The following is a 13,568-nucleotide window of genomic DNA, read 5'->3' on the forward strand; positions in this document are numbered from 1 at the left end:
TGCATTTTTTCGAATTTTTTAGCTTGAAACTTTCAAAATTAGACTTTTACTTTCGGATCTCGTTTTTCTTAATTTTTACTGGTTATATTGTCGATCTAGTCGTCGCTTTTCGTTTTTACACCCCAAGTTGTGCATATTATGTATGATTTTTCGATTCTTTTCATGTTATTTTTCGATCTTTTTGTGTAGCTTTTTGATATTGTGAAATTTTCCGTTTTTCGCGTGAAATAAATTTTTTTGCTCATTTTTTCGACTTTTCTGCAAATTTTAGGTTAAACACAGACAAAACTATCTGCGAAAATATATAAATGTAAAAATTCCTGTGAAAATTCATTAAATTCAGCGAAAAAGAGTAAAAAAGACGAAATTCTGCCCGCCGCCGCTCTCCTATTCAAACGACCGCGCATTGTGTGTTTAAAGGCGCACATATTTTCGCTGGCGGGTCTCGCCACGCTTTCTATCTTCACGCAGTGTTCTCCCTCGAATCCTAAAATTTTTTACGTTTCTTTTTGCGATTTTCAGGTTTTTCGGTGTTTTTAAGCCGAATTTTTGCAGTTTCGAGGTTTATAAAAATTCTAGAAACGTTTTTGAGTGTTATAAGATTGAAAATTGCGGTTTTCTACCGATATTTTCGAAATTTTTGGGCAAAATTAGGTCTTGAAACTTTTAAAAATTGATATTTCTGTTTTTTTTTCGGAATTTCGTTAATTTTTAGCGTAATAAATTCATCAATTTTTTTTCTATATTCTGAACTACTAAATAATTTTTTGTGAGCTATTTATCGATTTTCTCCTTCATATTTTTTCGTTGTGCTTTCTCAACTTGCTCATCAATTCTTTTTGATTTTCAGATGACTAAGGGTACTCAAGCTTTCGGAAAGAAGCACGTCAAGTCCCACACGCTCTGCAAGCGTTGCGGACGCTCGTCGTTCCATATCCAGAAGAAGCGTTGCGCTTCATGCGGATACCCAGATGCCAAGAAGAGAACCTACAACTGGGGAGCCAAGTCTATCCGCAGACGCACCACCGGAACCGGCCGCACCCGCCACTTGAGAGACGTCAACAGACGCTTCAGGTAAACTTTTGCTCAAATTCTGAAACCTTGACCAAAATTTTGCTAACAAAACAGATATCGTAGAAATGTAAGCGAGATTGTACGATCTCCGGCTCGATTTTGTTTATTCTGTCCAAAAATGAGTCCTGATTGCTAATAAATCCAACATCTCAGTCAGATTCAGCTCTATATTTTCAATTAAAGCTTTGAAACCAGTTTTGAGGTTCGTTAGTTATCCGCTTTCAAACTTTAGTTTTAAAAAAATTTGGTGATCATGGTCAAGATCAGATTGCGATAATTATCGGAGGTAACTATGAAGCCCTAAATTAATAAGTGTTTATTTCCTCAGTTTGCCTGTCCTAGATAATGTTCCAAATTCATATATTCGTTTCCCGATAATCAACTTTTCCTTCTTTCAGAAACGGATTCCGTGAGGGAACAACTCCAAAGCCACGCGCTCAACCAACCAACTAATTTGTTGCTGTTAATTGTTGACAATAAACTGTCTACGTTCCAAATAGAAGCGTTTCGTTATTTCGTCTTGATCACCACCTGAAAAGAGAAAAGGAAAGAACACAAAAACTCTAAAGCTCAATAATTTATTAAACATGGTTATCGTATGAAGGAAAAAATCGAAAATTAATAGTCAAAATTGCCGTCTATATCGGTGATCCCGAAGCTCCGTAGACCAGTCTCCAAGATCGATGACGTGTAGCACGTCGGATAGTTGAATATTGTCGGTTGATAAGTGCACTAGTTCCTGAAAATTTTGTATGTGATGAAATTTAGGGGAATTTTGAGCTCACCATAATAGAAGCCACAAAAAGAACCATATTCGATACTCTAATACATAGTTGCTCTTCTGGTAGGTTGTTGCAATAGCTGAGAAGTTCCAGATAGAAATCCCTAGTATCCGCCAGGATCTTATCAGTTTTCGCGGATACATTGGGCACTGGATCGGCAAGGATAACCATGACAGCTCCAACCATTCTCTCCTCATCACTCAACTTCATTCGCTTCAATGGCTCTACAAGATTCTCCAAACTCTTCTGCGACACGCCGTTGTAACTGAAAAAATGATTTTATTAGGGTTAAATCCTTCTTCCCCGTACTCGACATACTCAATTCGAACACCGTGCTTCCCCTCGGTTTTTGGCATTTCATTTGGCGTCGCAGGATGAAACGATCCATTCGAATAGCAGACGCCGTTACATCCCGCCTGTGCACTCCACGTCGAACACAACCACCAATAGAATGCGGCGAATCGAGACTTGGCGATTTTCATTTTATCATCTTCTGGAATATTCTGCAGCTGATCAATCGATTTGACGATGTCGGCGAAGAGAACGAACGCTCTTCTGAAGTCAGAAACCACGTCATTCAACGTGGCAATTCTTTCAGCAGTTGGTTTGAGGGCTGTTCGTGGTGAGACCACTTCTGTATGATAGAAGGCGTAGCGGAAATCGTAAATTCCGGGAATCGACTGGTTCCACGTGTCTTCAGGATCAATCCGAGAATATATTGACCTCAATTTTTCGATGATTTCCTCTTTTTCCGGCTCTTTTTTAATTGATTTTTTGACTAATTTCTCCGATAAATCTGTCTGCGTCTCCTTATCTGCTATACTATCTTCATCCATTTCCATCGGTTCAGGGAAATCCGGAGTGTCACCTTGAACCGCCCGTGGATTCATTCCCACTTTTAGACATTGCGCCAGACGACACGATCGACACGCATTTCGTTGTTCTGGAAAAATGGGGAAATTGGAAAGTGCGCTCTAGCGAACTAATCGTGTTTTGTTTTCGAATTTAAAAATTCCGATCTATTGGTGATTTTGGAAAGTTTTGAAAATTCGGATTTTACCAAAAACCCAAAAAAAACCAAATTTTCAGAAAATTCTTAATGGAGTGAATTTGCACATGCTGCTCACCTTTCGCCACTAAACACTTGCCACCGTATCGGCAAGCGTACGTCCTATTCTTCCAAATACTTCGCCGAAAAAATCCTTTACATCCGTTACACGCATTCACCCCGTAGTGCTTTCCAAGAGCCTGAAATTTCAGATTTCTTGGAAATTTTTAATTTTACAAATTTTTCGATTTTTTTGTATTTTTTTGTAATTGTTCAAAAAAATAAAGGACAGGAAATACTACACACTTTTAAGAATCGCTCATAATTGAAATATTCAGGTCTCACCAGGAAAACTACCGTATCTCGGGCTACAGTAATCATCATACTTGTAACGGGCCGGGTCGGGCTTTTTCCCGAATTTCGGAGACCCGGCCCGGCGGGCCTGTCATTCCACAAGTTTTGAAAATTTCAAAAAACACATAAGGGGGACCCTTATGTGATTTTTTTCGATCAAAAAATTTTTTTCGAGTTTTGTTGATATTTTTTGATCAAACAGACAAACAAGCCAAAAACACAAAAAATAATGGAGAAAATTGTATTGAGAGCTCAAAATTTGGCTCAAAATTACAAAATTTTTGCAACCGGGCCTTCCGGGCCGGGCCCGGGCCTTGAAAATTTCCTCAGGCCCGGCCCGGAATGTTACAAGTATGGTAATCATAGAACATTAAACAATATTCAATTTGCCTTATTGTACACCATTCAATTTGCCTTATTGTTAGCTTTGAAATGATTATACTTATGACTATATTTGAAAATTTGTTTGGGTTACTATAGTCACCAAAACTACCATATCTCAGGCTACAGTGATCCTGGAAATATTAAATCTACACCAATCGACTCGGCTCGCTTCAAGCTTCCGAATGAGTATAATCATGGCTCTATTTCAAAAAATTTTTGGGTTACTGTAATTTGGCATACATCACTAAAACCACCGTATTTCAAGATACAGTAGTCCTACAAATATGAAATTTACACCACTCGATTCGGCTTTTTGTTAGCTTTCGAATGAGCATAATTGTGATTACGTTTGAAAACTTTTTTGGGTTACTGTAGTTTGATTCCGAAATTGTATTTTTCAAAAATTTCAACAACAAAAAATATGTCATGCGCTCAATTTTTATGATTTTTTTCCAAATTTTTTCGTCCACGTATACCAACAGATACTGTCGATATATTTGTCATTATTCCCCCACCAACTTTATAATATTACTGTAGCTTTCCGAAAGGGGAGAAGCATATAGTAACGAAAAAAGCTGCCGAAAAATGGTTTCCGTGATTCAAAGTGAGTTTTCAGGTGGTGGGTGGCCTAGAAATTTTGATTTTTTTGAGAACGACGACAGAAGAAAAGCTCGGCCACTCAACGCAGCAAGGAGCGTACAGAACGTGAGGATAAGAGTCAAAAGACGATAGCTGAGGATCCGACGAACGTGGAACGTAAGGTTCAGAGGAAACAGGTGAGCACACATTTTTGGTCTGGAGGAAAAGGTGAAAGTTTTGAAAAAAAAAGTAACCAAAAAATTTCGAGAAAAATGGTCATGCGCAACTCAATCTTCACAATGTTTCACGCCGACAAGTGGACAAAAAAATATTTGCAGATTGTGAAATTTGTGAAGAACACATTGGAGAAAGGTCCTCAAGGTCTTCGTACCGAATTCGCCGGCATGAAACGTTTCAACGACTTTGAGAAGATGAAGGCGTTCAAAGGCGCACAGGAGATGGGAAAGAATCGTTATAAGGATGTGGGATGCCTGGATAATAATCGTGTGAAATTGAACAATCCACCATGGTCCCATGATTATATTCATGCAAATTATGTTGGGACACCAACCAATCCGAAACGTTTCATTTGTACACAGGCACCGATGGATAAGACTTGTGCCGATTTTTGGTACATGTGTCTTCAGGTATACTGTGGAAATTTTTTCCTGAGATTTCAAAATTTTCGGGGAATCACTAAAATTCCAAAATCAAAAATTTCATCTTTTTGAAAATTTCGGAAATCTTTAAATCTCAAAAAAAATAGTTAGAATTCTTTTTTGAATTTACGAATTCTAGGATTTTTCGAATTTTCAGATTTTGATTCATTTTTCAAATTTTCAAAATTACAGAACTTCAAATTTTCAAGATTTCTGGTTTTTTCGAATTCCCGAGTTTCTGATTCCCGGAATTTTTGATTTTCAGAATTCTAGAACTTTACAATCTTTGAAGTTTTTGAATTGCTGAATTTCTATTAGATTTCTCTGAAATTTCCGAGATTTCCAGACTTGAAATTTCAGAATCTCAAAATCTCAAATTTTCAATTTTTCAGGAAAAAGTGGAAACCATTTTCATGCTGTGCAACTTGACGGAGAAGGGCGCCAAAAAGTGTTGCGAGTACTTTCCGTGCAAAGACAAGGACACATTGAATTTTGAGGAAAGCGGACAGAAGATTACGGTCAAATTCGAGTCGAACAAGACGGTACAAACTTTGGGGATTTTTTTTGAAAAAAAAAAATCAAAGAATTTTTTTTGGTTCTTTTAAAATTTTGTTGATAAAAAAGCCCAAAAAAGCCAAATTTTGCTCAAAAATTCTTTGAAAAATTTCAAAAAAACTTTTTTTCAGGTCGAATTTCAAAGAAAGAGTGATGCAAAAGTGACTGAAACGATTGTTTGTGTCGAGGGACCTGGTGGATTGACCCAAAAAACGACTCATTATCACTGGATCGATTGGCCGGACCGCGGTGTTCCAACCGCCGATATGGTCATTTTGGATCTGCTGGGCAAGGCTAGAGCATCAAAGTTTGTAGTCTTTGTAGTCTTCCCACCCTCTAATTATTGCTTCCAGAGCCCCAATCGTCGTCCATTGCTCAGCCGGAATCGGGCGTACCGGCTCGGTGGTAATGATCGAGTACATTATGGATCAACTGATTTCGGGACAACAAATTGAGGAATCCGACAAGATTTTGCAGAAAATTCGTGAACAGAGAAACAACTCTATTCAGGTGAATTTTTGAAAAAAATATGTTCAAAAAATTTTCATTTTCAGACGGACCAGCAATATCTCTTCGTCCATCAAGTGATTATGAACTATTTCATGGAGAAGAAACTTTTCGATTCGGATGTCAAAATGGCACATTTGGCATTCACCGAGAAGTATTTGAAAAGTGTACATTAGCTTTTTTTTGGGAACCTCCCAAAAATTGTACGAAGTGTCGTCGTCGGAAAACCAATCAGTCTCCAGTCTCTTGTCTATTGTGTTCATTTAAATAAAATGTTTTTTGTGGAATCTTTCTAAATTTTTTGATATTCCGAAATAATATTCTGGAATTTTTTCTTCTGAAAAAGTGCGTTTCAACCCATTTTTCATGATTTGAAACCCAAAAATGCAACTTTCTCGTCATAAAAAACCTATAAACGCTCGAAGGAATCAAACTTGCGGCCTTTTGCTCTATAGCCAGTCATCTTCCCAGTTGCGCCGTCAGTCGGCAGCGGACCATGTAGCCCGCAGAGCCTCCGCGCGCCGCCGACACGTGGCGCATTGGGTAAGAGATGTGGCTGTGGTGCAGAAGGCCACAAGTTCGATTCCTTCAAGCGTTTTTAGGTTTTTTTTGGCGGGAAATTTGAATTTTTGGTAATCAATCGGGAAAATTGTGTTGGAAACCACTTTTTTCAAAACATTCATCTAATTTTTTGCAATTTTTCTTATTTGTTTCTCAGATTTGGGAATGAATTTTGAATCAAAATATCACTCTTTTGTGGATCATTGGCCTTGAAGGTTTCAGAATTAAACTAACTTGATCTCCGCATACAGCACACAGTAACGTCTTCTTGGGTGGTGAGAACTTTCCGCCGTTTGAAGACGTCGAAGCGGTCGTTAGAGACGAATCGATTATCATCTGCTGCTGATTTGGCCCGTTTGGTTGTTGCGGATTCTGGAAAAGTCGGGGACCGTTGCGGAGATTTTTATCTGGTGGAAGGTTAAAGGAGGAGGATCAGATTAGAAGGGTAACTAGAGTTTAGGAGAAAGAGTATGGAAAGATGAGAGACGCAGAGAAAGAGAAGATCCATTGGATTCATTGGATCAGAAAAATAGGTTTTTGGGAGAATGGTGGGTTTAAAAAGTGGGGGAAAAGTAACAATTTTAGAGTTTCGGAGTTTTCAAAATTTTGAATTTCAAAAATCTAGAATTTTTAAATCTTGCATTTTCAAGATCAGAAAGTTATAGAATCTCAAAATCTTAGGATCTTAGAATCTCAGAATTTCACAATCATAGGATTTTAAAATTTGGATAGAGGGAATCCCTATATTTTCGAATTTTTCGCGATTTTCGGAATTTCCAAAAAAGTTAGAAATGAAGAAAAAACAATTGAGAAAGACATGAAAGTTTTGAATTCTGGAATTTTTAAACTGTCAGATACTCAACGTTTCTGGAATTTCAGATTTTCAAAATTTAAAAGTCTTTCAATTTCAAAATGCCAGAAGCCTTGAAGTCTGAAAATTCCGATATTTTTGGAAGGTTCTTGAAGTTTTTTCATGAAGTTTCGAAACCAAAAAAATACCATTTTGAATTTTCTAAGTTTCTCGATATTCAAAATTTATAATAATAATTTATTACGATGTGAAATCGTGAGAAACGTAATGAATTTCGAAAATTCTGGAATTCTGGAAGCCAGTTTTTTTTGAAATTTTAGAATTTCAAAACTTCTAAGTTTCAAAAAATCTTAGAATCTTCAAAACTAAAGAATTGTATCGAATCAGAAATGTACTGAACCGCTCATGAAGATCCAAAACATCGATAAAAAACGCCCCCGAAAAGTGGGCGGGGCCAAAAAGGAGGCAGAGTCTTCTGAGATACTGTAGCTTTTTCAAAACTAACAATTTAAATTCCCCCCAAAAAAATATTTTTCCTAGACAATAGCTTTAGTAAATCTAAATGGTCATCTGTCTGTCGGAGGCTTTTTTATAAAATTATCTAGATTTTTCGATGAACCTTGGAAAATGAGGATTACTGTAAATGCTGATGTTCCGAAAAATTTTCGAAAAAAAAACAAAGAAATTTCGGAGATCTGGTACAAAAGTCTGACCTAGATTTTGGAATTCGAAAAATTTCGGTAAACAATTTTTTGGGGAAGTTTTGATTCTTGAAAATTTCGGTGTTTCAGAATTTCGAAGCTCTGGAACTTGAAATTTTAGGAATTTTAGAAACTTCAGAAACGTTGACTTTAAAAAAATATCCGACGTCCTGAAAATTTTGCTCCGAAATCATGAATTTCTGAATTTCTGAATTTCTGAATTTCTGAATTTCTGAATTTCTGAATTTCTGAATTTCTGAATTTCTGAATTTCTGAATTTCTGAATTTCTGAATTTCTGAATTTCTGAATTTCTGAATTTCTGAATTTCTGAATTTCTGAATTTCTGAATTTCTGAATTTCTGAATTTCTGAATTTCTGAATTTCTGAATTCCTGAATTTCTGAATTTCTGAATTTCTGAATTTCTGAATTTCTGAATTTCTGAATTTCTGAATTCCTGAATTTCTGAATTTCTGAATTTCTGAATTTCTGAGTTTCTGGATTCTTGTTTTTCAGATTTTTCGGAAAATATCAAATATCAAATTCTCAAAATTCCAAAAAGTTACAGAAAAATTTTTTTCGAAAGATCAGGTGTGATTCTTTTTCTTCCATTTAATCCATTTTTTTCTTCCTCTTAATTCCTTCCTTTCATCAAAAAATCTGAAGTAGGTGACAAAAAAAAGCAGAAAAATTCCAGAAAAGGAAGAAGAATGGGGAATGTTTTGACGTCAATCTGGATAGAGGTCAAAGATTTTCAGGACCTCTTTGAAAAAATGCTCATATCTTTTTCAGTTTTCAAGATTTCTGAATTTAATTTACTACAAAAGTGTCCAAAATTTAATTTTACACATTTTCCTAATTATCCAATTTTTCCTAGCTTTTCTAGTTTTCGAGATAAACTAGAAAGAATTTTAAAAAAGTGCAAAAAAAAACAAGAAAATTACAAGTTTTTCTTTGCAAATTCTGATCGATGAACCTTGATAGACATCTAGAATAAATTAAATTAGCTGAAAAAACTTTTTGTGCTCAATGAGCTCTGAATTGATATTTTTGAAAAAAAAAAGTCCGCGAAAAATTTTCCCGAAAGTTCATCGAGGTCTAAAATGCAATGATATATCAAGAAGAAAAGTGAGAGAGTGTAAAAAAGAGAGACGCAGAGAAATCAGAAGAAAAAAAGTGGAAAGAGTTCAAAAACCGAACGTCTCTGGATGAGATGTCAGCAAATGTTTTTTGGAGTCAAAAATCAAAAATTATTTATGAATGAAATTTTGTGGAAGTGCATTAGATGGAGCTACAGTACTTCGGCCCAAATAAAAAAGCTAAAAAAATTCATGACTGAATTAGTTTTTTCTATTCAAATATCAAACCAACAGGTGAAAAAAGACCAGGTCAAAAATTTGCAATGCTTCTGAAAATTCGGAATTTTGACCTTTTCAAAATCAGAAATCACTAAATTCAACTTTAGCACTGAATTTCTCATAGCTTTTTACCCCTACCCTGAAAATTTCAGCCCTCTAGCTTGAAGTGTCGTAAGCTTTGGTGTACTGTCTGCAAACACCGTCCTACAGTTATACCATATTGTACGACACTTTGGGCTAGAGGTCTGAAAATTTTGATGTAGGGGGTAAATAGGTAAGAGAAATCTAATGGTAAGCTTGGTTTTCAAAGATTACGGGAATGGAAGGTGGATTTTGAAGATTTTTCTCGAAAGTTCTGAATTTTTAGAGGTTCAAAGTCAAAAATTTTATTCAACTTTGAAACTTTAGAAACTAAATTTTTTTTCCTGGCATTTCAGATAATTTCAAATTACAAAATTTTAGCTACTTCTCTATAATTATAGTTCAAAAATAAGAGAAAATTCTAAATTTGGAAAAAATGAAATAATTTGAAATAAAATGAAAGGTGACATCTTTTCAATTTTCTGAGTGAAGTGTGAGAGAGTGAGCATACTAGAAAAACGTTGAAAATGTTTCCGGAAAAGGACACGATGAGAGAAACAGTGTGTGAAAATGAGAGGATGGGCAGACAGAGGGTTCAAAGGGAGAAAAGAGCCCAAAGAGATCAAGTTGCAGAGCAGTTGTGTATGTACTTCTTGAGCTTTTCTGGAGAAAATGAGGACAGGAGAGAGAGAGAGAGAGAGAAAATGAGAAAGCTTGGAGAATATTTGAGAAGGAAGTTGAGGAGGAGATTTCTGGAGTCCTTTATATGACGCATTACAAATTGGCATATTTATGGACGTATGGAATAAATATATGAATGTAAGAATACGTGCGTCTAGAAGGTTCTGGGAAAATGTAAGATCATAAAATAGCCGCTAGCGCATATTATTAGAAAATTCTAGAGATCTATAATTGCCGAAAAGCGGCAATTGACGTATTTTATATAATTTTTAAGGATGGTAACATTGACATCTAGAAAAATTTAAAATTCTGTGTTGAAACGCTTGAAATCAGATTTCCCGATATGTTTACTCCTACTGTCAAATCTTCAGCTTTCTAGGTTAAAGTGTCGTGAGCTTTGGTGTACTGTTTGCAGCCACCGACCTACAGTAATACCAAATTTTACGACACTTTGAGCTAGAAGGCAGAAAATTTCCAGGTATGTGTAAAAGAGTACGGTGAATCTAGTGGTAAACTTGGTTTTTGAAAATGACGAAAATGAAAATTGGAAACTCGACATTTTTGAGACTTTATTTCCCAAAATTCTTAGATTCTGGTTTTTCGAAGTCAACATTTCAAAAAACCTAGTTCACCACTGAATTCCTCATAATTTTTGACCCTACCCCTGAAATTTTTAGCTCTCTAGCTCAAAGTGTCGTAAACTTTGGTGTACTGTCTGCAAACACCAAGATACATTAACACCATATATTACGACACTTTGAGCTGGAACGCTAAAAATTTCGGGGTAGGGCTAGAAGGGTACGAGAAATTTAATGGTGAACTTGGTTTGAGGAAATTTCGATATGAAACATCAGATTTTCTTGGGGAAAGGTGAATTTCTAAAGGCTAACATTTTCGAGGAGCTATTTCCGGGTCGAAATGCTCAATACACAAATTATGAAACCTTTAGGCAGACGATGTATGCATAAATCAGAACGAAGAAAAAAATAACTAGAGTCTAGATAGACACCACGCGGAGCACCTGGTTCTTGCTCAAACAAAAACCGAAAACCATGGAAACCGAAAATAGCAACGAGACCTTGTTTTCCGATTTTCTGATTCTTTTTTTTTCAGTCATCGTCATTCTTCTGTTAAGACCAGATTTAGGTCATGAGATGAATGTCGTAATGAGATTAAGAATTGCACAAATAAGTGCGAATTACAAAAATCAAATTTGAGGATAAAAATATCAAAAAACGAAGTTCACCACTCGATTCCCCTTGATTTTCCACCCCTGCCCTGAAAATTTCTGCTTCCTAGCTCAAAGTATCGTAAGATATGATGTTTTGGTGTTTGCGGACCATACACTGAACATTCCGACACTTTGAGCTAGCGATTTCAAATTTTTTCGCTTCTACCCAAAATTTCAAGACGAATCCAAATCTCAAACTCATATTTGAATATAGAGCAATTTATAAAAAAAAATTTTGATGATAAAAAATTATCAGTAATTTTTTTTCCGGTCGATCAAAAATCATCAAGATCATTATCAAAAAAAAAAGCAGAATACAGTGTAGTTTTTGTGTTTTTTTTCGTTGAAAATCATCATTGACGTATGTAGCTCGTCCATTCATTGTGTGCAGAAATTTGAAAAAAGTATTTTCTTTGATTTCTCTGCGCCTCTCTTTTTCCTGATCTCTCACTTTTATGAATGACACACTAATGAGGAATCGAAAGATCACAGAGAACATTTTCTTGCCTAATTTTGAAATTTGAGCTATGCAAACTTTTTGGACCAGTGGGAAAACTTTTTTTGTTGAAAAAAATTGTCTAGTTTGATTTCTTCTTTTTGTTTTTTTCCAAAAAGTGGTAAACATAGCATTAATATGTTGAAAATAAATTTTCTGATGTTTTCTGGCATAGGCGAAGGGTCCAAAATGTGATTATAAGATCAAACTTTTTCTACCACTAAATTTGTCATAAAATTTTACACATATCCTGTAATTTTCAGCGTTCTAGTTCAAAGTGTCGTAAGATGTTTTGTATTGTCTGCAAACACCAAATTACAGTAACACCACATCTTACGACACTTTCAGCTAGAGAATTGAAAAATTCAGGATAGGGGTAAAAAGCCATGAGAAATCTAGTGGTGAGCTTGTTTTTTAGCAATTACGGAAATGAAAATTGGAAATCAGATATTTTTTTTCGAAAATGCTATATTTTGGTTTTTCGATATCAGAATTTTTGAAAACTAATTTCACCACCGAATTCGTCATAAAATGTTTTCCATATCCTGTAATTTTCAGCCTTTTAGCTTAAACTGTCGTAAGATTTTGAGCAAGAGAGCTGAAAATTTCAGGGTAGGGGTTAAAAGATGTGAGAAATTTAGTGGAAATTTAGGTTTTTAGAAATTTTGATTCTGAATAGGGGAAAATTCAAAAAACAAATGAAAATTCTGAACCTTATTTTTTTCCACCTGTCTATTAAGAAGCAGATTAAATAGAAATAGAAAAGAGATGTTACAAGATCAGGAAGACTGAAAAGTTCCGCTTCCCATGAACTCTAAAAAACTTTTCGTTAGATCTCAAAAAATGTCATTTTCTGACCTCTTCCTGGTTCATTGGAGCGCACTTTCTGACTTTAGAATTTTGTTTATTTGGGGGAAAAGTGTTGAAATTTTCGTGTGATCAAAGAAGAAAAAGAATCGTTTCAAAAACGTCAGTGCTTAGGACTACGGTAGAGAGAAGTGGGCGGAGCTTAGATGTTTTCGGCAAGATTTTGATCTGATGAGCTAAGTACGTGAATTTTTCGGGGAGATTTTTGAGGAGTTCTGAGGACATTACAAACAGGATTTCGGAAAAAAAATAGAAGAATTGAGGATGGTCTAAACACGAGAGATTAGATTTCTAGGAAGGATAGGGGAACTTTTCGGGATTCTGAAAAACAAGGAAGTGGAAGATTCTGAAGTTTCGTGATGTTCGGATTCTGGGATTCTAAGATTTTGAGATTCCGAATTTGAGAAGTTCAAAAGTTCAGAAACTTCGAGATTCTGCGATTCTGAGATCTTGAAATATAAGAAAACCGAAGGTTTTGAAATTCCAAGATTCTGAGATTCTGCGATTCTGAGATTATGAGTTTTCGAGATTTTGATATTCTGTGATTCTCAAATTTGGGATTATGGTATTCTGAACATCTGAGATTCTAGAATACTGAAATTTCAAGATTCTAAGATTTTGAGATTATTGATTTCAAAACTCTGAAATGATGAAGTTCCGAATTCTCATATTCCAATTTTTCAAAATTTTCAAAATTTTAAAATTGAATGTTTTTTTTTTTTTGAAAAAATGAAAAACAAAAATTAGAAAAAAAGAAGACCGTAAAAATTGGATTTCAGAAATTCTAAAATAATTTTTAGACAAATCCCAAAATCAAAATTTTGAAAAAAAATTTATAAA

At 35.2% G+C, this 13,568-nt stretch overlaps 3 protein-coding genes across 3 annotated transcripts; 2 read left to right on the plus strand and 1 right to left on the minus strand.

Annotated features, from left to right (window-relative positions):
• Positions 1–850: 850 nt before the first annotated feature.
• Positions 851–1,527, plus strand: CBG04239 (the record flags this gene model as incomplete). The annotated part of the gene is made up of 2 exons (XM_002630270.1): positions 851–1,074; positions 1,473–1,527. 2 exons carry the CDS (start codon positions 851–853, stop codon positions 1,525–1,527), a joined length of 279 nt encoding a protein of 92 aa, XP_002630316.1.
• A 172-nt stretch (positions 1,528–1,699) lies between these two features.
• Cbr-nhr-61 lies at positions 1,700–6,839 on the minus strand (the record flags this gene model as incomplete). Its single annotated transcript, XM_045242018.1, has 6 exons — positions 1,700–1,813; positions 1,860–2,121; positions 2,166–2,799; positions 2,984–3,104; positions 3,471–3,551; positions 6,738–6,839. 6 exons carry the CDS (start codon positions 6,837–6,839, stop codon positions 1,700–1,702), a joined length of 1,314 nt encoding a protein of 437 aa, XP_045092619.1.
• On the plus strand, positions 4,305–6,112 carry CBG04241 (the record flags this gene model as incomplete). The annotated part of the gene is made up of 6 exons (XM_002630272.1): positions 4,305–4,418; positions 4,560–4,875; positions 5,280–5,451; positions 5,581–5,742; positions 5,789–5,945; positions 5,990–6,112. Coding segments are annotated over 6 exons (1,044 nt in total), but the record flags the coding sequence as incomplete, so codon positions are not given.
• Positions 6,840–13,568: the final 6,729 nt, after the last annotated feature.

This window comes from Caenorhabditis briggsae, assembly GCF_000004555.2.
Source record: "Caenorhabditis briggsae complete genome, chrII, whole genome shotgun sequence".
NCBI lineage: Eukaryota > Metazoa > Nematoda > Chromadorea > Rhabditida > Rhabditidae > Caenorhabditis > Caenorhabditis briggsae.